Source organism: Xylocopa sonorina, unplaced genomic scaffold, assembly GCF_050948175.1.
Source record: "Xylocopa sonorina isolate GNS202 unplaced genomic scaffold, iyXylSono1_principal scaffold0014, whole genome shotgun sequence".
Classification (NCBI taxonomy): Eukaryota; Metazoa; Arthropoda; class Insecta; order Hymenoptera; family Apidae; genus Xylocopa; species Xylocopa sonorina.
This window is the reverse complement of record NW_027490090.1, coordinates 2,483,705-2,511,561: the sequence shown is the minus strand read 5'-3', so window position 1 is coordinate 2,511,561 and position 27,857 is coordinate 2,483,705. Positions and strand designations below refer to the sequence as shown.

The 27,857-nt window shown below is 39.9% G+C and overlaps 5 protein-coding genes across 8 annotated transcripts in view; 4 read left to right on the top strand and 1 right to left on the bottom strand.

Annotated features, from left to right (window-relative positions):
- The window catches only part of LOC143431888 (zinc transporter foi-like), a 93,967-nt gene that overhangs the window by 10,492 nt on the left and 55,618 nt on the right, over positions 1 to 27,857 (top strand). The gene's annotated exons all lie outside the window — the stretch shown is intronic.
- Positions 1 to 27,857, bottom strand: part of LOC143431891 (uncharacterized) — a gene marked incomplete at its 5' end in the record, with an annotated part of 76,322 nt that overhangs the window by 25,123 nt on the left and 23,342 nt on the right. The window lies entirely within an intron of this gene.
- LOC143431714 (uncharacterized) lies at positions 136 to 13,210 on the top strand. Of its 2 annotated transcripts, none has more exons than XM_076908654.1 (8): positions 136 to 430; positions 1,742 to 1,952; positions 2,053 to 2,176; positions 2,369 to 2,414; positions 3,862 to 3,952; positions 4,064 to 4,261; positions 4,351 to 7,887; positions 12,960 to 13,210. In XM_076908654.1, the coding sequence occupies exons 1-7, from the start codon at positions 285 to 287 to the stop codon at positions 7,846 to 7,848; spliced, it is 4,314 nt and encodes a 1,437-aa protein (XP_076764769.1). In that variant the 5' UTR covers positions 136 to 284; the 3' UTR covers positions 7,849 to 7,887; positions 12,960 to 13,210. The 2 variants fall into 2 exon arrangements, with proteins under 2 accessions (XP_076764769.1, XP_076764770.1); XM_076908655.1 differs by having other exon boundaries at positions 137 to 430; positions 4,351 to 7,323.
- LOC143431810 (sulfide:quinone oxidoreductase, mitochondrial-like) lies at positions 17,424 to 19,271 on the top strand. The gene is made up of 7 exons (XM_076908749.1): positions 17,424 to 17,538; positions 17,639 to 17,747; positions 17,822 to 18,046; positions 18,120 to 18,530; positions 18,593 to 18,779; positions 18,848 to 19,094; positions 19,177 to 19,271. The coding sequence occupies exons 1-7, from the start codon at positions 17,426 to 17,428 to the stop codon at positions 19,241 to 19,243; spliced, it is 1,359 nt and encodes a 452-aa protein (XP_076764864.1). The 5' UTR covers positions 17,424 to 17,425; the 3' UTR covers positions 19,244 to 19,271.
- Positions 19,466 to 21,062, top strand: LOC143431811 (coatomer subunit zeta-1-like). 3 transcript variants are annotated; one of them, XM_076908751.1, is made up of 6 exons: positions 19,526 to 19,580; positions 19,702 to 19,811; positions 20,055 to 20,300; positions 20,382 to 20,515; positions 20,606 to 20,696; positions 20,929 to 21,062. In XM_076908751.1, the coding sequence occupies exons 2-6, from the start codon at positions 19,725 to 19,727 to the stop codon at positions 20,974 to 20,976; spliced, it is 606 nt and encodes a 201-aa protein (XP_076764866.1). In that variant the 5' UTR covers positions 19,526 to 19,580; positions 19,702 to 19,724; the 3' UTR covers positions 20,977 to 21,062. The 3 variants fall into 3 exon arrangements, with proteins under 3 accessions (XP_076764867.1, XP_076764866.1, XP_076764865.1); XM_076908752.1 differs by lacking the exon at positions 19,702 to 19,811 and having other exon boundaries at positions 19,466 to 19,580; XM_076908750.1 differs by lacking the exon at positions 19,526 to 19,580 and having other exon boundaries at positions 19,631 to 19,811.

Here is a 27,857-nt window from a genome sequence, read left to right as displayed (position 1 = left end):
GCACGTCCGAACAAAGTGCGAGCCGAGTAAAGAATAAATGGAAGCCAATCGATGGAGGAAGAGCGACAGCTATCGAAGCTGGTAAAGTGTAAATGTTCTTCGAAAATAGATTCGACGACAATTGAGACGCGTGATTATGTTCGAGTGCGAAAATTTCACCGAATATGAACTTGGAGTGGAGTTTCCGGTCAGCATAGTGACGTGAAGTTGTCAACGTGTTGCTGTTGTGCGTTGCGTTCGCCGTGAAGTGCGCATCGTTAGTACCGAGTTGTGTGTACATATAAATGGCGGCTGACGAAAAATGGTACTTTACGAAAGAACAGCTTACAAACACGCCGAGCAGAAGATGCGGCATCGACGCGGATAAGGAACTGAGCTACAGGCAGCAGGCAGCAAATTTCATTCAGGATATGGGCCAGCGGCTCGTGGTGTATCCTTTTAACAAATGCATGTTCACTTGCGTGTTTCTCAACCTCCCTTTCCCCTTGTCCCTGTAATCATTTTCTCTCTGCTCGCTTTTTACTTTTACCACCCGTTCGAACAGTCCCGTACTGCTCTCCACGTTCACCTATTTCTCTCCTCCCTTTACGTAACCATTCTCAAACAGTACGAATTTCGAACCAACCCGTCAGATGCATAACGTGTTGTAAACATGAGTGACGTGCGAAAGAAGAGGTCACGCGTCATGATTACGATTCTCCATATTGAACTTCGTTATGTTAGCTGTAGCGTGCCATCAGTTTTCATATTATTCTCCTGTCCCCGGTATATCCACGGTCAGCTCTAAATAATCGTGAGTTAATCGAACCGCCATCCAGAAATTTCTTATCCAAAACGAGGCCAAAGAAAATAGGGTCATGGAAAGACAACATTGTTTGCCAAGTTTGACAGTACTACCAATACTGAAATCACAATTTCCGTTCATATTCTTTATGCAACTTTACCATTCTTCTTAATTATATCTCTAATTGTTTATTTGATTTATTTCGATACCATAGATTATTAATCTAATCTAATCTTCGATTACGGTCTCGTATCTCGCAGGCTTGCTTCTCGGCTAAGTAATTCGTCGAATCTTTATCGCTAAACTTTCTTCAGATTCTTCGTACAATAGTTAATAATACAAATACGATACTTTGCCTAGCATGTAGAAAATGTTTGTATTTTCTATAATATTTTTATGTTTCAGATACGTATTTGAAAGTCGTACATAAATGTCTTAGTTATCTCTCTTACCAAAAATGAGAACCTCAACCTAGCCTTTGTGTCATTTTTTATCGGTACAATGTTGTCATTGAAAAACGTCTCATTTTTAACGTCTGAATTTTTAAATATTTTCCTTCTAATTAGATAACAAATTGTCTCAGAAACGAACATTAATACAGTAGAGAATATAAATGAAGAAGATCTTGACTTAAATCAAATATTTTTACATTCATGTAATATACGGATTAAATAAAATTATTTACATATAATCTATTGTGCTCTCTATTTTTTAATCTTACCATATAATTTAAAGATAATCAAACAACAAGTAGCGCATCTCAATTATGTTTGTTGCTTCAACGTTTCTTTTATGTTTCTATTGTTTATTTGTATAGCATAATTTTAGAAAGTTGTATTCATAATTTTAGAAACGCTAAAAATGATTTAAAGATATATCTCCGGAGTAAGATAAATGTAACATGGTAGTTCATACATTGGTGTTTACTTAACGTTTTCCTTAACTAAAGAAATATAGGTCACAATTATGTATCAACACAGCAATAGTATATATGCACAGGTTCTACGTATTCCACTCGCTATCACATTTCCACAGGAATGCAATTGCAGCAGCAGCACTATTTTTGGCAGCAAAAGTCGAAGAACAACCGCGCAAGTTAGAACATGTTATCAAAATGGCACACATGTGTCTCCACAGAGATCAGCCCCCACCTGATGTCAGATCCGAGGTAAAATTAAGGGAATTAAGGGGAAAACACTATACATTTCTACCCATAAATAATGAATTCTAATAGTTTTAACGCGTTTGGCTTTTCTTTCCTCTTTCAGCAATACCTCGAGCAAGCTCAGGATCTGGTTTTTAACGAAAATGTCCTACTACAAACATTGGGGTTTGATGTCGCCATTGATCATCCCCACACGCATGTTGTTAGATGTTGTCAACTGGTTAAAGGTATATAAATTACGTCCGACGGGATGTTTATTTTCTTTCACCTTCTCCCGCGCGTGTGTTTCCTCGAGAAGATATCGTCACAAGTTTATCGTTATTACTTTAAATGAAACGACGAACAATAAAAAATTGTAAACTTCTCAAGATAAAAATTGAAAGAAGAATTTAACCGACGTATTGTAAATTTGTTTACAGCGAGCAAGGACTTAGCCCAGACTTCATACTTCATGGCATCTAACAGGTGGCTACACATTATTTCCTAGTATCTCTTACTCTTAGCAGTCTTCTGGTCAAATAGATGCCAGCTGGAGCATATTTCCAAGCTAAGACTGTCAGGCAATAGCCACTGGCGCAACATTCTGACCTATTTTCTTCTTCGAAAGCAAAGTAAACGCGAAATGAAAATCACCTGAAACTTGTCTCGCATTTGGAGCTCGCGCGAATCGATTCGTTTTTAAGTTGGATATTTCTAAGAGCATGCATGTAATTAATAAGGAAAGTTTAGTATATAGAAAAGTTTACTTTGATTTCATACTTTCACTGAATTCTAATGCGAATGTTTAAATGTCAACAGTAACTTTTGGGGAGGAATGTTGCGTTGCAGTCGCGGTAATGTCTGATTCTAAAGAGAACGTATGCCAAAGCGAAACGAAGTTTATTTCGTAAACTAAGTTCACGATGAGGATTGCTTAATTGAAGGTAAATGAAATATTCTTAAGGACTGATCGTTTTCTCTTACATTACGGTATATATTGTCCAGTTTTTATTTTTATATTTATATACACTTATTTTTAAGCGGTAGATGCACAAAACGAATTAAGAATGAGTGATACGAATGCGGAAGTAGCGTCAATGACGACGAGTGAATGTTAACAAATATTTAATAATCAACTCAAACTAAATGATTAGAGGCATATAATTAGATGAATGTGGTACGAGCATACTCTGGTTAGAATTCGTTCATGTATTATGCGATGAGTAATATTTGAACAAATAATAACCGCGACCGAATAATTAGTAATTAGTAAATCAAGCCTTAGCCTACCTCTGTTGTGTTACAAAGTAATTTGAACGTCGTCGTCTCTCTCTTTCTCTCTCTCTCTCTCTCTCTCTCTCTCTCTCTCTCTCTCAAATACATGAAATCTTAACGTTTCTTACAGTTTTAGTTCTCGATTCCATGTCTGTTTCCAGTATCAAAGTTAATTAAAATAAAATTGATTCTATCATGGGATTATGTTGGGGCAAACTTTGGTAAATTTGTTACGATACAACAGAGTATTGTAGGGCTTATATTTATAATTGTTAATACACAGTAAAATGTTACACGCGTATATTGATTTTAGCTATAGAAATAATGTCTATATAGAAATTTTTATCTAGAGCTCATCGCGAAAAAGTATTACATTAACATGTTCTATTTTTTTAACTGTTTTGGAAACGTACTCTTTGGAATTAAATTCCGTTTATGGAAGTGATAATTGGGAATATTGCAGTTGATTATCTTCAACGAATCGTAAGAAATTCGTCCTGGTTTTATCCCGATATTACCCATGTTTCATGGAACTAGTACTTCCGTTTTTATGGTACAGTTCTTTTTACACGCCCTGGGTTATATTTTGTAAAAAAGTGTTAACTAAACAAATGTTGTTATTCACGCGCCAATTTATGAGATAATTTTTTATTTTCAGTTTGCATTTAACAACCATGTGTCTGCAGTACAAGCCAACTGTAGTTGCCTGTTTCTGCATACATCTTGCTTGTAAATGGTCGAATTGGGAGGTGAATGTCATTAATATTATATTCCTTAATAGATTACCAGTTGAGAAATGTTTCATTCCTTTCATCTTTTTCTTCTTATGCGCAGATATAACTGTAATTATATATTTTTAGATACCTCAAAGTACAGAAGGGAAACACTGGTTCTGGTACGTCGACAGGAGTGTAACGTCTGAACTTTTACAAGAGCTTACCGCAGAATTCCTTCATATATTCGATAAGTGCCCGTCAAGATTGAAAAGAAAGATAATGAGCATATCCGCTAATCAAAGTCCAAGCATTAACCATCCTAGTTTACCGAATTCACCTTTCGTAAGTATTTGGTTTATCGATAGTAAATACTTTGCATCGTAGTAAACTAAACTTTGTTCGATAATTCTATTCAACCTTTGCTCGGATAGGATGCGGAACCTCGCAAGGTACAGTCTCCGGCGACGACGGCCGATGGTGGACTGACATTCCATACAAATCGACCTCATCAAACGGAGAAACAAGACGAAAAGAAACAAAATGTTCCTGCACCTGCAAGACCTCCTGTAGATTACCGGGAATATCGAGAGAAGAAGGAACGCGAGCGTATGGAAAGAGAAAAAGCACCGACGATAGCCGCGCAGGGTCACGCGTCAGACATTAAGCATCATTCGCATCATCATAAACCTACGTCTAGTACAAACGTGCTGAACAAACATCCGTTGTCTCTTGGGCAGAAGACGCTTCATCACAATCATCATCACAGACCAGATATCAAAGTTGGACAACCGGTGCCTCAAAGACATTCGAGTAGTACTCAAGCTAGGGAACCAAATCGTGATCCCAACAGGTCGAGGTTACCAAGAGAGTACAATTCGAACACTGGTACAAGTACCAGCAGTAATAGTAGTAGTAGTAGTAGCACTCTTCATTCTCATAGTCACGTGATACCGAAGGAACCGATTTTGGATAATTCTTTGACGGATTCCACTACTCACAGACCGGAGGTTGGAACGTTGCAGGACCCGATGTCTCACGGGAATATCCAGGAGAAACTTAGTAATAATAATCATAGTGTATACAGATCAAGTGGAGCGGAAAGTAAACACCAAGGACACGACAAAAGGATGTACGATCCGAGGCACAAGCCGGTAGAGCATAGAAAAGATAACGACCAAAAGCCATACAAATATCAGGATCCAACGAGAATCGATCGACAAAGAAAGTCGGATACGTTGGAGCAGAGGTGCGAAGAAGTCAGGAAGCTTATCGAGAAACCCTTACCTCCGCCTAAGCCGACGCTCGACGTACCGTATTCTTCGAGTACGCAGAAACCGTCGCATCATACGAAGTACAATCAGTCGGAAAAAATCCAGGCCAGCACCGGCGCAGTCCTGACCGATGCGAAACTTGCGAGTAGTAGTAGCCAGAGTTCGCTCGCGCAGGAAAAATCGCCGACCAGCTCCGGTTCGACTTTATTGCTTAATCAGAAATCGTTGACTTCGAAGACGATGTCGAGCCAGCATACGGCTCACGGTGTGTCCCAGATATTGAAGGATACGATTAAAAATGGTAGCTCTCAATCGTCGAGTTTACCGTCTTTAAACAACGTGGACGATCCGAAAACTGAAAGGCGACTACGGCACGACGACATGGAGAAAAGTTCATCCGACGCCCAACAGTGCGTATTACAAACCCCTCCTAGCAAGCCCAAATCGCTGTTCAGTCCGGAAAAAGTACCAACGCCTCGAGAAACTCATTCGCAGAGGCCTAAGACTAAACAAAAGACGCCGCCATCGGCTGCAAAAGTTCCTAAACAACAAGAACGCGTATCGGATACGTCGATAGGCTTTAATTTAGTATCACCTTTCGCGAGTCCGCCAGGCCTGCAACAGCACGAGACACAATCGAACAAACGAACGGCCAGCGATGCTTCTGCGGCGTCCCATAAAAGGCATCGTACCGGCAGTACCAGCGAGGGTGGACAGCAACAGGTGAAGGCAAAAATGGAGGATACGTCCAGTTTCGAGGCCGCTAAAATGCTTGGTAGGGTACCAGAGCTCATACAACCCATCAGAGACAATCCATCGGCAAATGGCAGAGCCACTCAAATCGCGAATGACATGAAACCACCGGAACTTATCAAACCGTTCGACTCTGAGCCAACGATATCGCGTTACGGAACTGCACCAGTGCAGCAACAGGTATCGTCGAATCAGCAGGGCTTGACAAACGGTATAGATATTGGTTTAACGAAACAAGAGCCTCAGGAGTTTCAGAGCAAAAAGGAACCCTTCAAGACGGACATACCGATAAGGGCTGAGCACTCGCAGGTAAAAGGTGAATATTTATCGCCAATGAAGTCCGCTCAAAGCATAAGCGCTTTGCTTCAGGAACCTTTAGCGCCGATGCCATCGTTACTTCAGAATATCCAACAATTTAGTCAAATACCGTCGCAAGTCCATCAGGAGCAGTTTCAGCAGCAGCAGCAGCAGCAGCAATTGCAGCAACAGCAACCACCGCAACAGCAACAACAACAACAACAACAACAACAACAACACCACCATCAGCCACCTATATCTCATTCGATGTCGCTCACGCATCAAGACCCTGTTCAAACTCAATGCCTGCCTCTGTCGTCTGTTAACAGCGAGCCTATGATCGCTTCGACCGTCGATATAAGCGCCATTTCCGGTCCTATACAAACCAGTACAGAATCGATCCTTTCCATACCGACGTCGACGACGTTGACCACCGTCGTACCGCCCGCGGAGGAGAAGCGATCGGAGCACCACAAGAGCGAGAAGAAGAAGAAGAAGGACAAACACAAACACAAAGACAGAGAGAAGAGCAAGGACAAACACAAACACAAGCATAAAGACAAAGACAAAGAGAAACATCGAGAGAAGGATAAGGAGAAGGGAGGAGAGGAGGCTGTAGCCGCGGTACCTATCAGAATTACTATTCCTAAAGATAAATTAAATCTAAGCACAGAGTCGACAGGGAGCATCGGTGGGAGCGCGGTGGCAGCCGATAAGAATAAATCGCCGCAGAACATCAAGATAATTATCGCGAAGGAGAGACTGAAGGGGACGAACAGTGTGTCGAGTTCGCCGGCCCAGTCCGTCGTCCAGGCTCCGTTGAAGATAAAAATCCGCACGGATATCATCTCGAGGAGTACGGGGGCACCGTCGCAGACGAGCAGCTCGAGCAGTATCGTTCCAGAGTTCGCAGCGGCCAACGCGGAGAGCCGTAAACGCGAGCGTACCGAAATAAAGGAGTGGCTAACGACTTCTGTCCCACCAACGAAGAAGCAATCGCAGGTTTCGTCGGCGGGTTACGGACAACACCGGCCAGGCGAACGGCAGAACGGCAGACACTATAACTCGGGCAGCAATAACAAGGTACGTGGAGGCGGTAGAGGCGGCCGCCAGTATATCGGGCGTGGTCCACCACCAGCAGGATCGGCGGGCCATTACAGTGCTCCCGGGCAGCGCGACGGCTACTATCAACAAGACACCTACAGTAACAATCCCCGTAATCCCCATCATTCCCATCCCCCGTCCGCTCGCGGCGATCCAGGCTACCCGAGGGCCGCCCACGTTAATCAATCGCAACCGGATTCTTATTTCTTTCCCAATTACCCGCCACCCTCGATATACAACCACGCCGGATACATTTTCGATACCGTCATGTACTATTCCCAGTATCAGCAACAATACCCAATGTATCCGGCGGGTAACGTCATTATGACGTCAGACGGTGCCATCGACACGTCCGTGCCGCCACCGTCCTTACCGCCGAACATGCGACAAAATCAGAGCATCATCCCGGTTGCGTCTGCCCGGCAGGAATCCAACACACCACCACCGTTGCCGAGCGGTCCTCCTCCTAGTTCCTCGCCACCTCCGCCTCCACCTCCGGAATAACGTTCGTACGGAAATCCTGTCTTGTAGTGGACTTGAGAGGTACTTTTCATAGTAGCGATAGCCGACTCCAGCCACTTTTTCTCTCTCTTTTTTTTCTTTTCTTCTCTTTTCTTTTCTTTTCTTTTCTTTTCTTTTCTTTTCTTTTAGCCTTCTCTCTTTTCCCCTTCGCCTATTCGATTGCCTCGCGGGGGGCTGTTCAACACTCGGACTCGAGCATCTTTTGCGCTCTCCCTCTCGAAGAGGAAACGAGAAAAAGAAGTGGCTGGAGATTCCGGTAGAATCGATCTTCGATCTTGAAGAGATGTACACTTTTTTCACCTTGCCTCTATCCTCTCTTCTTCTCCTTTCCAGTTTGTGAATGGTAGAAGTAGCAGCATGGTATCGTACGATCTCTATTCCATCTAGTGTTACAAATTACCACTTTGATCTTTCCACCTTTGTACCTGTAGCGCATCTCCTTACAGTAGTTAATGAGTGTGAGAGCCTCCCATCCCCTCGTTCGAGGAATTAAAAGAACAGAAACCGCAAGTAACTGCATCGGGAAGACGTCGATCACGCGCTACGCGTAGATAGCCTTGTTTCGTGTTCCTTGTCGAACGAATTGACTATTTATTCGATTCTATTTCGAGAGATACGTACAAGGTAAGGTCTCCTTGGATTTTGAAAAAGTAATGTAACTTCGAGGCGGCTACTTTTCTCTATTTTTTTTTTTTTTTTTTTTTTCAAACGTAAATAGTTGTTCTTTTTCTTGAGACGACAAAATTTTCTTTCGGCGTTTCTTGGCTAAAAAGAAAAAACGGGTACAAGGGAAGGAAGAAAACGTTGTCGCGAAGATTCGTGGACGAAACACTGCCAGATCAAAGATGAAGGGGTAACTACTATGTTTTGCGTTGAGGGTCAAACGGTTGATAGATTTTAATTAACAAATGCTCAATTGTAGAGATCGAGAAAAGGAGAATATTCTTTTTTTATTCTTTTTGTTCCTCTCCTTTATAAATATATATAATATACGTATATATATATATCACGATAACGAGGAGTGAATATTTAAAAAGCTACTTTGACGAGCGAACAAGTTGGGTGGAGTAGTCGATGAAAACTTCCTTTGCTGGCAAAGGGTTCCGAAGAAAGGGTGGTATGCGGAATGTTGCGTTCGCGTAATCAAATTGTCGTATTTGAAAACGGGTGTAAATGGCTCTAGGGAAAACTTAAAAAGTTACTTAAAGGAAAAAGGAAAAAAAAAACAGAACAATGTATCGTATGCAGTGGAAAAGTGGTGAGAGTGGCTCGGAGAATATAAGTGTAATATTAATACGAATTTGGAAGTGTACGTTTTTGTAAAAGTACTATACATAATTTTGTTGGAACTAACACATTGTATCGCATTGTCATTGTTTTTATACGCGGATGAATATATTAACAGGATTCTTTCCGACTAACCCTTTGCAGTCCTATTTTATTTTCTCGCTCTATCATGCGAACCAGTCGAGGCTGGCCAATTTTTTACTACGCTTTCTTTACGTTCACTACTGTAATCCCTTTTCTTATTCCGGTACCGAAATCGCGATCTTTAAACGGAGTACGCGATAAGTTAAGAGATAACATTAAATTGTCGCGAGACTTACTACTGCAAGGAACGCAAAGGGTTATTAGAACGCGGTGGGCTTCTTCGCGAACGAACAAAGTTGCATCAGAGTGTAAAATAGTTTTGCAACAACGAAAAATTGTTGGCGCGACGACACGGAAGGTCTTACTTCTGCCACGGCTGTCTTTAATTGTTTCGTGATATCCTATTTATACGTCTTTCTCTTTAACAATGTCGACACGTTTGCTCCACGTTCCTGTAACGTGACGCAAAAGAGAACCCGACCTATCGAAAGAGACGGATTACAATTAGGATCATCGTGAAACGACAAACTGTATAGAATCTTCTCTCACTGTTAGTATACGATGATTGTAGACATGTTAATTTTGCGTTATCTTTTTATCTTTTTTCTTCTTTTTTTTTTGTGGTTCCATTTGTCTCTCGTATCCGAATTAGAACGCTGTTACACTGGAAAGTGTATTTTAGGCATTTTTGTTCTTTTCTCTGTGAATTTCGACGTATCCGTACGGAAATTTCAGACAACTTTTATCGAGTTTTGAAGAGACGACTCGTTGAGTTTCTAACATTTCGACGAAAAGACGATCACTTTTTTTCATTGAGCGCGTCGAATCGAGGAGGATTCGGCGATTAATAGAGTTAAGGATTTTCCTACCTAAGATTTTATTTTTTACATTCTCTTGTACAATGCTTCGAGCTCGATTGTCTTTAGTGTACGTAGATTGTTTTTTTATTTATTTGGAATACCGCGGCCCGCATAGTTTCTCTTTTTTTTTTTTTTCTTTCCTTTTCTTTTAATTCTTATCAGTACATCATTTACGTCTTGTATGATGCATATATACACGTGTGTAAATATGCAACGCAAAGTAAGAGTAATGATTGATATAAAATAGATATTATCTCAGGAACGTGTCAAAAGAGAGCGAGAGAAAGTGTGATTAATATATTACAAAGTATAGGATCTATTAAGAATGCGTTTATATATTTACATAAAATACATAGACACACACACACACACACACACACCCATACACCCACAAATCGGACGCGTACGCGCGTGCATTGTGATTTGCCATTGTGACAAGACAGGAATTTAATCATGCCGCTAGCGTTACGGCGCGTTGATGTAATTGTTGTTATTGTTCTAACTATTGTCGCAATTAGTATCTAGTATTTTCAAGTTGGACCGTTACGTGTGTACTGTGCGATTGCTATGACCGTTGCCTCCTTTCAGGCTTCTCAGTGCAAAATTCTCTCTCTGTTCGATTCCTCCACGCGAGGTCAGCTCGCGTATAAAACGATGCGCATTGTACATAGAAATTTGCACGGCAGAAGAGATTATTTTTCAAAGGCACATGCGTAATCATTCGAGTTCGTCGTGGGCCTTAAGATTTGTACGTAACCGAAGATCGAGACGAGAAGAAGAGAACATTCAGGAAGAATCTGCGCTTCGATCTAGATTTTATCGAAAGTTAACCTTTTTTTTTTATTTTAAGAAACCTGTCTTTACGTTGTACTTGGATTGGATTGGAACGATCGCTCGATGCATGCTTTCTTCTTCCTGAATCAGTTCGGAACGAGAACCTCTTAGTCCTAGCCTTATTCGAACGATAATAATTATGTAATCGAAAATGGCATTGTAAAACGGAAGGAAGATTCGTAGGACAGGATTCGTAGCAGCATCGGATTGTGATTCGTTAAAGAAAAGAAGAGGCTACGAGAAATCAACAGGATCGGCCTAGTTAAAATTGTGCAATTGTACAAGTCGTACGAAGACAAAATAATTGCTAAGGTAAATTATATAGGTTTTTGTACTCTCCGATAGTGAACAATTCAAAGAGAGTTATATATACATAAATATAAATATAAATATAAATATATATATATACATACATACTTATATATATTTATATTAAATATAATAGTGATAATAATACACGAGCCCACGCATGTGACCAGCGATCATAAATAATATAAAATTTACGAATCGATCAGCTATATATAGAAGAGAAACAGGAGATGTGTAACATTGCGAACACTGCATCAATACTGTACACAATGTATATTTCCCACTTGTCGCGTACGTTACCTGTTTTTTTTTTTTTTTTTTTTTCTTTTTTTTTCACTTACGATAAACACCTGCGTTTACGGATGTTGTCGAACGTAGAATTCTTAGATGAAACTTGCGAAACTTTCATTCATTATGAATCACTGTCGCTTATTTTGTTATCATTGTATGATACACTACTGTTCACTGGATGGATCTTTATCATTGTACAGATATATATATATGCGTAACGCGTTTCAAGTGCACCAAGAGATAAAACGGAGCTGTTGATTTATTAGAAAACGCAGGTGCTTACGTCGTACTATTCTAAAATGAAACTGTGTTACAGGCCACAGTTATGGTTACTGATTAGATATTAAATCAGGGATCGTACGCGTCACGTGTTCGACCAAGAAAAGAATTAAGCATCGGAAATAAACGTTCTGTGGAAACGAAAAGTACCTTAGTGATTATTTTGTCTCTTTCTTAACACACCATACAATAAATATATGTATGCATATACGAATATCATCAGCTGTGCGTGTATAGACGTATATATATGCATATATTTCAGATATAATATCGCACACCATCTCGCCGCATCTTTTTGTGTACTAACATTATATATCATAGCTATCAGTATGTAATAAGATTATTATCATATGTGTAAAAGTCTTCATTTATACGCGCATCATAGATGGAAGCGAACAGTTTCCAGTACGGGAGGCACACATGTTGTTGTTTGATTTTATTCGCTTGGTGGAGGGTACCATGAAGTTTGCCCATGTTGTATCGTCTATGAAAACGTCGATGCTATTGTTGTTTGTCACGAGTGTATTGTGTGCGTGTAATTTTGCATGAGCATGCGCGCGGTAGCAAGCTTTTCCTGTTGTATGCATGTATTCAGTTTTTAAGGATTCTGCTTCAATTTGCGTTTCATTTCATCCTTTGCCAGCGTCCCTTCGACCTCGAGGGAGACCACGATTAAAGGAGAATTAACCGCGATTAGCAAACCTCTTTCCATCTTTCTTTTATTCAGTTGCCATTGCGATTCTTCTCTCACCAGAGCGTTTTTTTTTTTTTTTTTTTTTTTTACTATATATTCAACTGAATACCTGCAAATCCATTCGTACAATTGTGTACTTGCCACCACTTGATTCTGGCACGACCGATTAACATCTCATTAATGTCACATTTCACAACAGATCGACCTAAAACGTTCCTCCTTTTCGGTTTCTCTCATAACAGATACCGTAGAAGAAAAGAAAACACCACCGTTAGAAATGGAGAACAAGTTTCAATATTCCGTATATGGTTTACATAGAGAGCGATTTCCTTTTTATCGATTCTTCATATATTCTTCTTCTTCTACTTCTACTTCTACTTCTACTTCTTCTTCTTCTTCTTCTTCTGAGAGGCGTTGAAAATATCGAGTACCCACAATTGTATTTGTATTTTCAGGAGAAACACACGTCTAGCCACCACAAAAGTTCCAGCAAGTTATCGCAGTCTCAGCAGTCACACGCATCGTAGTATCAGGACATCGATAAAAGAAGATATCGATAAAAACAAAAAAGCCTTCAGGGAGCCCTCCGAAGTGACCTGATCGAGATCCACCCGAAAGGAGGAAGTTCGTCTCGTTTTGCTTCTTCTTCGTCCTTATCGAGACTCGAAGGAACGCAAGCTTTCGTCGTTCTCCTCGTTTCTCATAATCGTCCTAAATGATGAAGAGGAAAACTAAACGAATCTTCGTAGCCGTTTATCGCAAGTAACGCTCCCTCAAAGTTCACGGCGCGGGAGGAACAGTCTTGCTTCGAAGATTACACAATTCCAAAAAAAAAAGACGCAAGCTTGGCGCCTTACGTTAGCCAAAGTTTAACGTAAAGCAATTATCAGTAAATGCTTTCGACTAGGGAAAAAGTAAAGAGAGAGAGAGAGAGAAGAAAGGAAATTAATATTCTTACTCAGGTGAAATTAGATACGCGATAAGTTAAGAAGAAAGGAAATTCACTTCGTCCTTGGTCATTGGATTACGCGACTGACTTTCACTCTACCTGCGACATGTACAAGTTGCCGTTTTTTTCTTTTTTTTTTTTTTTTTTTTTTTATTGAAATATCTTAGATTAAGATGTAAGAAGAATTCTTTTCTTCCACCAAGTGGGAACGATCGAAAGAATTCCCCTTGCATCGATACGGTCTGGCCCTCAAGAATAACTTGAAAGTTCTACTTGTACGATATTCTATGCCATTTACGCAAGAACGAGTGGTATATCGAGTACAACGTTTGAACGTTGTTATTTATTACGATTAGCTTCGTTTCTTCGACGATTATCGTTGAAACCTCTCTGTGTCGTTTGTCGAAGCGCGATAGAAGATGCGATAATTTTAATTTTTAAGAGTTAGTACTATAATAATGATACCTTCCTTTCCATAATGAAACCGTACGTCGAACTTTTGGTATCGTCTCGAGGGCTAATATTCTGTTCTCTCGTCTTTTTATTTGGTATTCCATTAAACTGCCAGAACTTTCTTTGGAATCGAAGAGCACGAGACAATGAGATCGATAATTTCACAACTGTTAAATTGATCGTCGATCGGTTCGTTAGCGAGGGACGTTAGAAAACGGATTGAAAGTTCGACGAGTCGCGCATAGAAGAATAGCCGATAAGTTGTAGGTAGGAGAGAAGTTTTACTATGTTATAGAGTGCGATTGAGAGGAGTACAAATATATCGTGCGATGTTCTTACCGATGAAGCGAAAGGATACAATCACTTTAATTATACACTAAGATCTAGATCATTTTATTTGTCGAGACACTGACGATGATGCATTTACAACAAAGTTTCATTCGGGTTTGTCAAGCAAACGAAAATCATACAGAAATTGAATAGGTACGTTTATTAACGATTGATCCATTTTAATCAAAGTATAGAATATATAGCTCTCCATAGCTGTTACTCGTACAAGTTGTATCAAATATCTTAATGGGCCACCTTACCAATTGTTGTTTAGAGATGAATTTTCTACAGATTCTACAGTCCCTAACGAACGAATCGTTTGTTGCGAAGCAATGAAGGAAAAAAAAACTTGGTCCATGTCCAATGATATTTATTCGTGCCGTTTTGTTATGTACATAGCCGAAAGACCGCATAATATAGTAAGTAATTCGAGTTATACACTACCGCCACTTAGTATAAAGGACTATAGATAAACGATTAATATTATTGTCAAACTGTAAATAAAATTATTTTGTATGCCAAAATAAACCAAATGAATGACTCGATACACAACGGTTACAGAATCGCGTTAGACAGCACAGAACGTTCGTATTTAAAAGAACAGAGAATTGTCTAAGTTACAGTACGCGCGCAATGGCGCAAATATATAAGCGAGAGAGATTCCACATTAATTAATTAATTAATTATGTTCACTCGTTTCGAACGATAGGGAAAACACGGTTAATACTCGACTCGATTCTATTGTATCCGTAGGTGTTATTTTTTAAGAGGAACCGATTAAATAGAATTATTCGAACCGATATACATGGACGAGCGTACTGTATCACACACACACACTGGTTTTCACGCATATTTCGTACGAGCATTTGTTGCGTTCTCTTATCTTAAACCGAGCAGCTATATTGATAATATTAATATTAATATGAATTAACATTAAATAACGGTAATTATAATAACACCAACATTAAATAATGGTAACAATAAGAACGAAATACGGTGAACGCCTCTATCGTTTGTGAACTTTGATAAACGAATTCTTCTTTCCTGTGCATATCGGATCTCGTTCTACCGAGTTGTACGGCGACAAACATGTATTTATTGATTATTAACTCTAAACCGATCGAATGTAACTTAGATTCGTGGTTCTCGTATACAATTATCTACTAATGCCTTTGATGGGTTTGTTCAACGAAACGACAAAATCGGGAGGGGGATGCGAGCAAAAGGTATGTTAGCAATAAATGTTTCGACGCTCCTCGGCGCGATAAAATATCAATCATCCAGCTCATTCTTATTACGATTGCCGATATACAATAATTATGCCGAGCCTATTTTATTTTATCGTGTCGACACTATCATGTCGTGTTTTCTCGTATGTCCCGTAGCCGAGAGTGTTATTTACACCTTTTTCTTTTTTTCCTCTCCAATTTATTCTCTTGGCTCTGCGGTACAAACGACGTTTATTGCTAATTATTTTCCTAAAGTAACCGTAACGCAGCAGGTTTCACCATTTACCGCGAGTTCGGTGACACGCGGAGGGAGAAAGAAAGAGAGGAAATTATTAATCAAAGAAAATATTTCGATTATAGAAGCTTGTTGCCCCGAGGCGATTCTTCCAACGTCGAAACGGGGACGCCGCTTCGAATCGTTAGATCAAATTTAGATAGAAATTCTCGATTCAGACTGGAAAAAAAACTCTGCTTTTAGAGAGCGATTTCGTTTCTTTCTTCGGAGATTATAAACGAGCTCGAGTGTTTAATCGAGATGGAGAATGGAATCAGGTTTTTTTTAAAACAAGGTCCAACAGGAGATTGCCGAAAAATGCCGTGTCCGCGTTGTAAATAAATTTATTCTTAAGGACTTAAACAGAAGCGACGATACGTGGAGAGTGTATACTTATTATTATTATTATTATTATTATTATTATTATTATTATTATTATTATTATTATTATTAATTATTATTATCGTTTGCAAATCTTGCATTTGTATTTCACGCGTATACCACGAAGCCTGCGTAACGTGGATACACGCTCGATCCGGAAGTCGTTAGTCGTGGGAATACTCTTTGTAAAAAATCATAAGTAATTTTATATTAAAAGCCACAAATGATGAACCTTGCGAAGCTTATTTTATATACTGCTGTACGTTCAAGTATTTTGTTCTTTTTAAAAGAGATTACACTCCGATCAAAGTCTGTTGGTACCGTTTCTTTTTTTTTCTTTACAAAGACTTATTATTACTCTTAATACAATACGCGTTTAGTTCTTATATATATAGAAACGAAGGAATGAATGTTTAATAAATAAATACTTTTATTTTCTCTCTCATGACTGATGATTTTCAGGAGCCGAGTTAAAAAAAGTTATCCTCAATAAAGAGAGAAACAAGAGAATGATTAAAACAACCATTCATCTAATCTTCGTTATTTCACCTTTTTTACTCTCAAGCTGCATACTTTTCTGTAGTTTGTGTACTGTCCTCGCATTAAATGTTCTTCGTTTAAAAGTTTTCCGCCTTCTTTCAAACTTAAACATGCGTACGTGTACGCGTACGAGTTCTGCGAAAAGAAGAAGACAACACCTCTTTTTTATCTCCTCTCGGAGAGTGTACATGTGTCCATTCAGAAAAGTATATACAATCTGGAAATTATTATTCGAAAATATGCAAAAGTATTGTATCAAATTCGTCTGTAAAAATAGTATGTAGGTATAGGTTAATTCTTATTTGAAGCTAAAATTGCGCGTGCGTCTCGACAGAGATCTAAGGTTAAAAATGTGTCATAGATATCGGTTCCAGGTACACTTTGCGGTGTGCGACCGCGAACATCACAGTTTAGATTTCATCTACGTATCGTTTATCTTTGCGATTAACGGATATTTAATCAAAAATCTTTGGAAACCTCTATCTACACAAATTCCGGTTCAGAATACATTTCCTCCTTGAGTGATAACCTTATAAAAGCGTAATCAGGTAAATTTATTACCCTTAATTAACTCTTTCAACATTTATCCGCCCTTTATATAATTGCGCTCGCAATTATTACAATTATTTTTTATTCCATGTACTCTGAGAGCTATATTTAAGTACCAATTGTACTTGTATCAATTGAACTAATCTAATGATACATGTTATGCTTATACTTTTCAAATATTTAATCTGATGAATATATGCTTTATTGGTTCTAGAAATGAGTCACATCAACAGTTTGTGTCGTACTAGGTCCTGCTTGAGTATTTGCAGTTTGCAATCTCTTAAAAGACATATATTAATTAAAATTGGATATAGAGATGTTCATCATTCGTAAGTGATGTTATATTACATGAAAAAATTTATTAAAACTCGCGTGTTAAGAACTTCGCATCTACGTGAGTATTAATGCTAATGAAACAAAACATTTCAGGTGCAAAGTATTAGTGGTGGGTGGTGGTACCGGAGGTTGCAGCATAGCTGCAAAATTTGCCAATACATTCAAAGATCCAAATCAAGTTGTTATAATAGAACCAAATGATGTAAACATTCTTTTTTTTTTTTCTAAATATAAACAAAGCCTTTTCGTCGTACTAATTAGAATTATACTTTTCAGATGCATTATTATCAACCAATGTTCACCTTAATCGGCGGTGGTATAAGATCTTTTGAGGATTCAAAGAAGCCCATGAAAGATACTTTACCAAAGAATGGTAAATGGTTACAAGAGAATGTAATGAGCTTCGAACCAACTCAGAATCAAGTGACTACGAGCAATGGAGATGTTGTTCAATATGAAATCATGATCGTGGCAATGGGTTTGCAATTGTATTGGGAAAAAGTGAGGTTCTACTAAATATGTTATTTCTCTTATCCAACGAACGAGACTTGACGTTATTCCACCTTTCATCTAGATACCAGGTTTAGTGGAAACTCTTAAAGATGGTATGTCGCAAGTTTGTTCTATCTATGGGTCTGATACTGTCGTGAATGTATTCCCAAAAATTGCAAGAACTACGAGCGGCACAGCAATATTCACCTTCCCAAACAGTCCTGTAAAATGTCCCGGGGCACCTCAGAAAATTGCATACATCGCGGAGGAATACTTTCGTAAGCACAAGGTACGAGATAACGTGAAGGTTGTGTACAACACAGCTTTGCCAGTTATATTTGGAGTTAAAAAATATGCCGACGCACTTTGGGACGTTTGCAAACGAAGAGACATTACTGTAAATGTTCAAACTAATCTCGTAAAAATAGACCCGGTTAAACAAGAAGCTACATTTGAGAAATTGGATGGCTCGAACGAGACGATCGTCGAAAAGGTAATCTTAATATATATGAAGATTCTTCCGTTTATTATAATTTTGAATATATTTTTGTTTAGTATTCGTTGCTTCACGTGTGTCCACCGATGGGTCCTCCTGATGTTTTAAAAAAACACCCTTCGTTGACGAACGAAGTGGGATTTTTATCTGTGGATCCTAAAACTCTTCGTCATACGAAATACTCGAACATATATGGAATCGGAGACTGTATGAGTACTCCGAATTCTAAAACGATGGCAGCCATAGGTATATTAAGATTTAGCAATTTACGTCGTAGATACGAATAAAGTTTCATTTAAATTCATCCATTTTAGCTGCTCAAGGAAAGGTGTTGTATAAGAACATTATGGATGACTTGGCTGGAAAACCAATGGTCATGGCTTATAATGGTTACTCTTCTTGTCCTTTGGTTACTGGCTACAAAACATGTATTCTGGCTGAATTCGATTATAATTTACAACCATTGGAAACATTTCCAGTTAATCAAGGTCGAGAATACTTTTTCACCTTTCTACTCAAGACTTATGCGTTTCCAATGTTATACTGGACCTTAATGACTCGGTAAATTCATTGTAATTATAAAACAGCTATCGAATTCTTGCACGGGAAAGGACATGGAATTTTATATTTTTATTATTTCCAGCGGTAAATGGGACGGACCAGAATTTTTTCGAAAATATTCAAATATGATAAAAAAGAAGGAGACTTAACAATTCAAACAAGGCTTGATCACTTGGACCGCTTAAACTAATCATATCTGACGCAGAATCCACACGAAATACATTATACGTGTATATGATTGTTCAACGTATTTATTTAATGAAATATTCATATACGTTTTGTATTATTTTGTAACACTGGATGTTGTAAATAATGAATTTATTAAATATACCTCCTTTGCAAACATTACACAATTTAAATTGAATCGCGACTAGTTTGATCTATCGACTAATCGAATTAATCGTCGTCGAGCGTGGAGATCGATTCGCGTATCGCAGTCGACATTGACACGTCAAGTTTGACGTAAATATGGATGGTCAGCTATTGGTAGGTTTTCAAATTGTCGGCCTTCAGTTTTTTTTTTATACATGCATACGTATATATAGATACATATATATATAGATTTCATAGTTTAGTTCCGCGCTTAATAATATATTCTTGATGTAAGTATTGTCTCGTGCAATTCTAATCATGAATCGTGGTGGATCATCAAAAGTTGTCCAACATAACCTCTCTTCAATGCCTCAGAGTGACCAGGATCGCGATTTTCGGCAACGCGTATGATTTCCATTGATTTTAAGTTTGCTTTTCATATTTATTTCCATTTATTATCGTTTATTAAAACAAATGACCAAACGAAAATGTTTCCTAACCTCTTTTAAACCAGTGTAGCATGTTTGGTGATTAGAAATTGTGTTTGACTGCTACATGGGAAATATATGGGAAAAATTTTCTAACGCCAATTATGTTTTAATATTAACTGCATACGTATGCATATAATGTGAATATATATGTCCGTAGGAACCAACGCTTTATACCGTCAAAGGTATGGCCATCCTGGACAACGACGGTAATAGAATATTGGCCAAATATTACGACAAAAATGTTTTTCCTACCTCCAAAGAACAGAAAACATTTGAGAAAAACCTTTTCAATAAAACTCACAGAGCAAACGCAGAAATTATTATGCTCGATGGTTTAACGTGCGTTTATAGAAGTAACGTAGATTTATTCTTTTACGTTATGGGAAGTTCTCACGAAAATGAGGTATGCTCTAGCTGGGTTAATCGAGCACTTAATAAACTTTTACTCTACTTGGAAAATTACAAGCTTTTTCTTTTGCTTCAGCTTATTTTGATGAGCGTGTTGAATTGCCTATACGATTCTGTGAGCCAAATTTTGAGGAAGAATGTTGAAAAAAGAGCTGTTCTGGACAGCCTAGATATAGTTATGTTAGCTATGGATGAAATCTGCGATGGAGGGTAAATAAAACAAGTTAAATACATATAGATGATGATGCTAATTAAAAGTAGAGTACATGGAAAGATTAAAAATTGTGTAACGCTTTTTAGAATTATTCTTGATGCCGATGCTTCTAGTGTTGTTCAGAGGGTAGCTTTAAGAACAGATGACATTCCGCTTGGTGAACAAACAGTCGCTCAGGTAATGATTAGTATTAAGTGTAGCATATTTAATTGACTTAATGGCATAGCAAAGTTTATGTCCATTTACCATATAGAAACATTTTCGATTTTTTTATTTTGTGTTCATGCATCATTCTACATTCTTCGCACAGTCTCTGATTGTAAGTTTTTGTGATCCTAGACGGCAGAATTGTCAACAACGTTTCATAGGATTTTCATTTGTGTCATTAAATATTTTGTTTTTGTTCTAGGTTTTGCAATCCGCAAAGGAGCAGCTGAAGTGGTCTTTGCTGAAATAAGCGGTTACACTGAAAATTGTATTACGTACACGAATGTATAAAATGAATATTTTCAAATATAAAAGAGCAACAAATACCTACTATAAGTGTTTTGTAAGTTTCGTATAATTTTAAGTACAAGATTTATATTTCCCAATAATCTGTAATGTTCTCAAAAGTAATTGTGTTTGTTTGAGAATTTTTTAATGTTTTATAATAAATTAAAAAATTGTGGCATTTACTTGTGTGTGTTTAATATTTACATCGATTAATTTGCATTAATTATAATGAAATTAAATATTTATTTTATGTCAAGTGGCTCCTTGCTTGTCCTATGATCCTATTAGAAAGTCCAACTCCGCATTAGGATCATAGGATACGCAAAGAAGTTGTCTGAGGCGCTAATGGCTCTTTGCTTGTTCTATGATCCTATTAAAAAGTCTAACTCAGCATTAGGATCATAGGACAAGCAAAGAAGTCGTTGACTGAAATTCTAATTGCTCTTTGCTTGTCCTATGATCCTAGTAAGTGTCTAACTCTGTATTAGGATCATAGGACAAGCAAAGAAGTCGTTGACTGAAGCCTAGAGGCTCCTTACTTGTCCTATGATCCTAGTAACATTCTGCATTAGGATCATAGAATAAGCAAGGAGCCATTAGCACCTTAGTCAACGACTTCTTTGCTTATCCTATGATCCTAGTAACATTCTGCATTAGGATCATAGAATAAGCAAGGAGCCATTAGCACCTTAGTCGACGACTTCTTTGCTTATCCTATGATCCTAGTAACATTCTGCATTAGGATCATAGGATAAGCAAGGAGCCATTAGCATCTCTATCAACGACTTCTTTGCTTGTTCTATGATCCTAATGCTGAGTTTGACTTTTACTAGGATCATAGGATAAGCAAAGAGCCATTAGCGCCTCAGTCGACGACTTCTTTACTTATCCTATGATCCTAATGCTGAGTTAGACTTTTTAATAGGATCATAGGACAAGCAAAGAGCCATTAGCGCTTCAGTCAACGACTTCTTTGCTTATCCTATGATCCTAATGCTGAGTTAGACTTTTTAATAGGATCATAGGACAAGCAAAGAGCCATTAGCGCTTCAGTCAACGACTTCTTTGCTTATCCTATAATCCTAATGAAAAGTTCGGCTGTATACTAGGATCATAGGACAAGCAAGGAGCCACTAAAGAAAGTGAATGCCAACAGATATCACCACTGTCCACTTATTAGTTCTACTGCAGATAAAAGTACTAATTACTGATAGATGATTAAAAGAATAACACTTATCGATGTTCTTGAATGTTTTAAATTACAATATTCGATAGGATGTATTAAAATAATAGTAATTTAAGAAATAAGTAAACGAATAACCGATCGAAAGATAGATTGAATCAGTTTCGAAAAGATATCATTCGTCAATGATTAAAGGAAGAAATTTTGGTAAAAGTTTCAGATTTTAAGAGGGTCAGCACTGCTCCCAGGCTTTCTACGCGGAAAAGGGGTAGGACAGTTTTTTCGGTCCCGAGGGAAATCTGAGGCCGAGTCGGAGCTGAAAGAAGGCTAAAGGTGTGCAGATAACAGCGCGTAGAGAGCGCAGGACAGTGGTCGCTTATTTGAAGTCAGGTGACAAGCTTGTAGCACGATTCGATTGTGTCCGTTGGTTACTCTTTCATCGGATTCCTCCGCGCTGGGAATTTTAGATTTGATTACAAAACACGTCGTACTACCCTCCTGCCATCGGCGTCGTCTCCTCCACCTCCGCTACAATTGTGCTTTCGCTCTTGTTTCTAGCGATGGGATCAACACCCACACGTGTTTTGCTTTCACATCAAACTCATTGATCATCTTTCGTTTTCCAGATGGAATCGCGCGATGTCTTTCGTCCTCGCGATACTATTAAATCGAGCAGGAAATTGAGCGCAACGAACTGATGGATTTCTCGTGCCAGTAACGCCTACAGCCGATAACCCTTCGCACACACTCGCACAGCGGGTCTGCATACTTCGGGGGCACGTCGGGGGGGCCAGTCGCAAACAGGTAACAAACATTTAAACGAATAGTTTGCGCAATGTTATTCAAGGTAAATGCAGAAATATGTACACAATTTTAATGTAAGGCTTTGATAGGGGCGTGAAAGTGTCCCAGCAGGAATGCTGAAGGATGCATCCAGTCGTGTCCATCGCTAGTTTGAACCGCGCCGCCACCCCGTTCTGCCTGCACCGATGAAAAACTCTTGTTGCTCGATCGCGACGGAATTATTGGCCGGCCGTGCTTATTTATGGCGTTCATTTTCCTGGAGATTGCAGGAGAGGACGGTCGCAGTCTCTCTCGCTCTGGCGCGATTTTTTTGCGGCAGCACGTCGATCCACGATTTATGGTACGTCAGCTGAGAGGTGAGCAGGACGTTGATAACGACGACACTTTGACGTGGGGCATCGCCGTGCACCGGTCTCCCGACTAAATTAATTCCGCGACTTTTTCGGATTTGTTGCAGGAAAAATATGCTGGTCGGCACGTTCAGCCTAAAGTTTCGCCCTCGAAACTCGATGCGCAACACCGAGTTGGACGAAATAATTCTCGTATAGGAGTAGGTAGCGACGGCGGAAGACTAGAAACACGAAAGCCATTAATCATGTCTCGTTGATTCTCTGTCGCAACACGACACAGTGACGAAGTCACTGCATTATACATGATCATAGCTTTAAATGGGATTAGATGGGGATTTATAGAATTCAGTGACATATGTTATCTTCCTATACTATGCCATACTACGCTACTACTACCATCTCAATTATTAGAAGAAGAAAAAAAATATAAAATAGCGTAAAATAGAAAATAAGCGATACATACGAATTTAATCGATCTGAATTAAAGTTAAGTATATATATATATATATAATAATTCGATGCTGTAATGGACATTGGATTGACAAATCGATGGGCAAAAGTTGTCAGCAGAGGGATCATTTCAATTGTCATCGCGACGTTATCTTAATTCTTTACATATGGTAACGGTACTGTTTGTAACTTTGCGGGGATCAATTGCACTTGTCGGAAGGGTAATCCGTACCTGCTGTCGTCCGAGAAACATGGGCGCGGAAAGGGTTCAACCCTGTTAATGAAATTAATCGAGCGTGAAATCGGTGAATCCCTGTTCCAGACTTTATTATCCGTGACGAAACCTTTGAACACTCATTTACGATTGTCTAATGGTTACTGCTAATTGTAATAGCATTAGCGAAGAAAGAAGACGCGCCTCTCGTTAAGCGCATCGGGCAGCAAACTGGAGAAACGCGGATCGTAAAGCATCGGTGACGAGGTGCGCGATAAAGCGAAAGGGTGCGGTGTAGAAGTTGGAACAAAGGGGATTATACCGTCGAGTCGGCAAGTGGATCCACGAAGGGATTACAGGGCAAATATTTATGTAGCCGACCCCAACGGGATGGTGGATCATCAAATTCCAATGACAAAACGGACACACAGCTACCGGCGGTGCCCATATTCTCCCTGTCGTAGAATGGGGTGGCAGTTACATCCACATATGCTGCCTCGTTCGCAGTTGACGCTGCGCGCAGTTTTATGCGAGCCAGGGATCCCGAAATTGCCGTCACCCGTAGGTGATCGCGGCACGGGGCTGTAAGTGAAACGCGATTAAACTTGATCGAAATCATCGTTCGTCCCTGGGATTAATCATTCCGCGAGCGGCTCGATATTTCCTCGCTTGTTCGCTTTTTAAACGAACGACACCCGTATCTTTATCGATAGGACCATTCGCCGTGGCGAAACAATTAATTCGAGCCGTGGATTCTCGAAACTGAAATTAATACGGACCGTCGATGATCGTAAAGCGAACGCGCGAATTCAATTTGCAATGTGGATTTTCTATGGGCGAAAATAATATATTTTTTTAATCGCGTCGGGATTAGATCCCCTCGCGGAGAAAAATCGAGGGGTGTCACAGTGTCGATACGATGTTGATGGATGACGATCATTTCTTCGTGTCCGTAGGATGGAGCACCGTTCAGCCCACATCATTAGTTGCCGAAGGAGAGGATAAAAGAGTCGTCTCGCAGAACCATCAATTTTATAGACAGGAACAGCTGAATAGCTTTCGCTGGAAAAATTCTAATTTATAGAAGAAATCGAAGAGAATTGCAGCGTTTGGCGAGAGAAATGCAAACGGCAACTGTTGCTGAGACGTAAGAATAGAAAGGCCGTTCGAAAGGATCATCCAAAGGATTGATCTTAAAATATTCTTTATGCAGCTCGCTCGCGCGCGTTAGTTATTCCCAGGGAGTCAACTGCAAAGTATTCTTTTGATAAACAGGCCGCTACACCTTATGAATGGTTGATGATGGCGTTTCACGAGCCGCCCTCATCCCTCCACCCCCCTCGAGGTCTCAAGGGCGAACCTTTGTCCTTGTCGCTCGTTCACCGCCACCCTTTCCGGTCCCTCGCGCGTTCATCTCCGCGCTACCTTCTCCATCTCCATCCTCCGGGATCTGCCAGGACCAATCGTCGTCGAGCGCTGAAACGAGGTGTGGTGAGTTCTTCTTCCCTTTCTCTCTCTCTCTCTCTCTCTCGCTCCTTCCCTCTTACAAGCTAAGCCGAGAAAAGATAAATCACGATCATTGAAATTAAATTTCATATTCACCGGCGGAGCTGCAGTTTAAACGAATTGGAATATTCCTTTATATTTCGTTGTACGAGAGGAACGGTAAGTTTGAGGTTTGCTGCATCTTTACGGGGCGAATTGGTCAGCTTTAATAGGAGAACTCGGTTCGAGTGATAAATTTCCCTTGACGGTTGATCTTCACGCGACCATAAGGCTCGAACGTTTCCATACAGCGACTCTAATATAGCAATTATTTTACACTGGAATAGAGTAACGTTGAAAATTGACTCGCTTAAGAACGATATTATTCGGCAGTTTGTCGAATGGAAACGTAAGCGTAGCCTGATCGTCCAGTAAAGTTGTTCCGTCACAATCAAATATCTGTCTGTTGTGTTTCCACCCCCGTGGAACCACCACCCCGTCTCCTGCCACCGCCAATCGTCGGCGAGCAGAGAAACGAGGGGTGGCAAAACGATCCCCTCTTTCCTCGTGGAAACCCTCCCGAGAAGTATTGACCCGGCGCATCTCCCGTTCTATCCCTCTCTTTCTCTCTCTTTTTCACTCTGACCTCGCAGATAAGCGAGAAAGGTCAGAGCCATCATGGCCCCCGGCGGCTGTTCCTTTTACCTTTTACCTGACGCTCCTTTCGAGATTTCCTGCAAATTTCTTCAACTTTTCTCTTCGACTCTTCGTTTCACCGGATAATATTCATTCTCTATTGTTTCGTACCGTCCAAAATAGGAGCTTGGATGGAGAAACGTAGCGTTTAGAGCACGGTGACCGACGTAATGATCCGGCCTGCGAGCTCTAGTTAATTAGTAAGCAACGGGGCAATTAGGACCAGGGTTACGCGATAGTTTCGCCTCTACCGTGCGTATAATTAAATTCGGTACTCTGCAGCGCGAACCGCGGTACCAGCTTAAACTTTAATCGTTAATTTGATTAAAAAAAAAAAAAAAAAAAAAAAGAAGTCTCAGTTTGGCGCGATGCGTTTTACATTTTACAAAAATGTTCAAGTATTAAGGAAGCTCGCGAGAGCGTTGGATGAAACGGGTAGCAAGTGTTTCACATAATTTTCAGGGTGGAAGTACGCGAAGCTGTTCTCTCATACATGATATCACTAGATCAGGGGTCGTAACAGCGCGGTGCCCAGCACCTTATTGCTACCTACCACCTTACCACCCCTTCGACCCCTGTGAATCTCTCACCAGCCATATCTTTGTGTACGTGCTACGCGTACCACCTGTCTATTTACTCGTTCGTGTATCCAAGCCACCAACACGCGTCGGATGCCGCCGTAACGAGACTCAACCCCATCCTTACCCTTCGCTGGCTGCGAAGATGAGAGAGGAAAAGGAAATACCGCGCGGAATAAAGAATTTCTTCTTTTTCTTTTTTACCTTTATAACTCTCTCGGTAAACGAAGTACGAGGGAGGAGGGACAGGAACGTGATACGCTTTTCCCGAAAATATCGTTTAACTCGAAACGTTGGCAGTCGAGTCAGCGTGGTTGCGAGGCAATAAAACTGTTTAAGCCGTAGGAAATATTTTAAAGCGTTAACATCGGAATGATTGTCTTCGTGACTTCTCGAACGCGCACAAAGAACTTTTCTATGCCACTAAGTCGGCTAGCGTTAATCAGTAAAATTAACGCCTCGCGTGTTTAATATTTAAGAAGGAAAGCAACGATTTGATTTGAAAACCAGTTTCTCCGCTGGACAAACACGTGGGCATCGGGCGCGACGCTTTGTCGCGGATTCGAGAAATCATTTCCACACCGTTTCGTTGCGAAAATCCCTCTCCGCTTTAAGCAGAGGTATAGCAGGGAGCAGATCGTTAACGCGGAAGATCGAGGAGGTCTGGTGCCGGTGAAATTACATTTTTTAATTATAGCCGGAGCAAGTTGATAATTGGTGCTCACTACGCGGGGGATGAAACTTATTAGTCGGCAAGGCTTTACCGTCGTGGAAGCGTAACACGGTCGGCTTGCGGAAGGATATCGCCTCGTAGTTCCAAGGACTCGTCAAAGTGTTCCTTCCAACAGCTGCAAACGTACAAAACTTTTATTAATTTCCCCGTTCGATGGCGCGTTATATTCGATGCGTTTACCAAAAAATATTCGCATGTTCGAAGAGATAGTTCCCAGGGCAGATTGGATAAGGTTATCGGGGAACGAAGTCGTTCGAGTGGAAAGGCAAACGCGCAATAAGCGACCAAGTACCATTAACGAGCCTGTACTGCGATCTCGTAGCTCTGTCTGACAGTAAACAGTCTGTCAA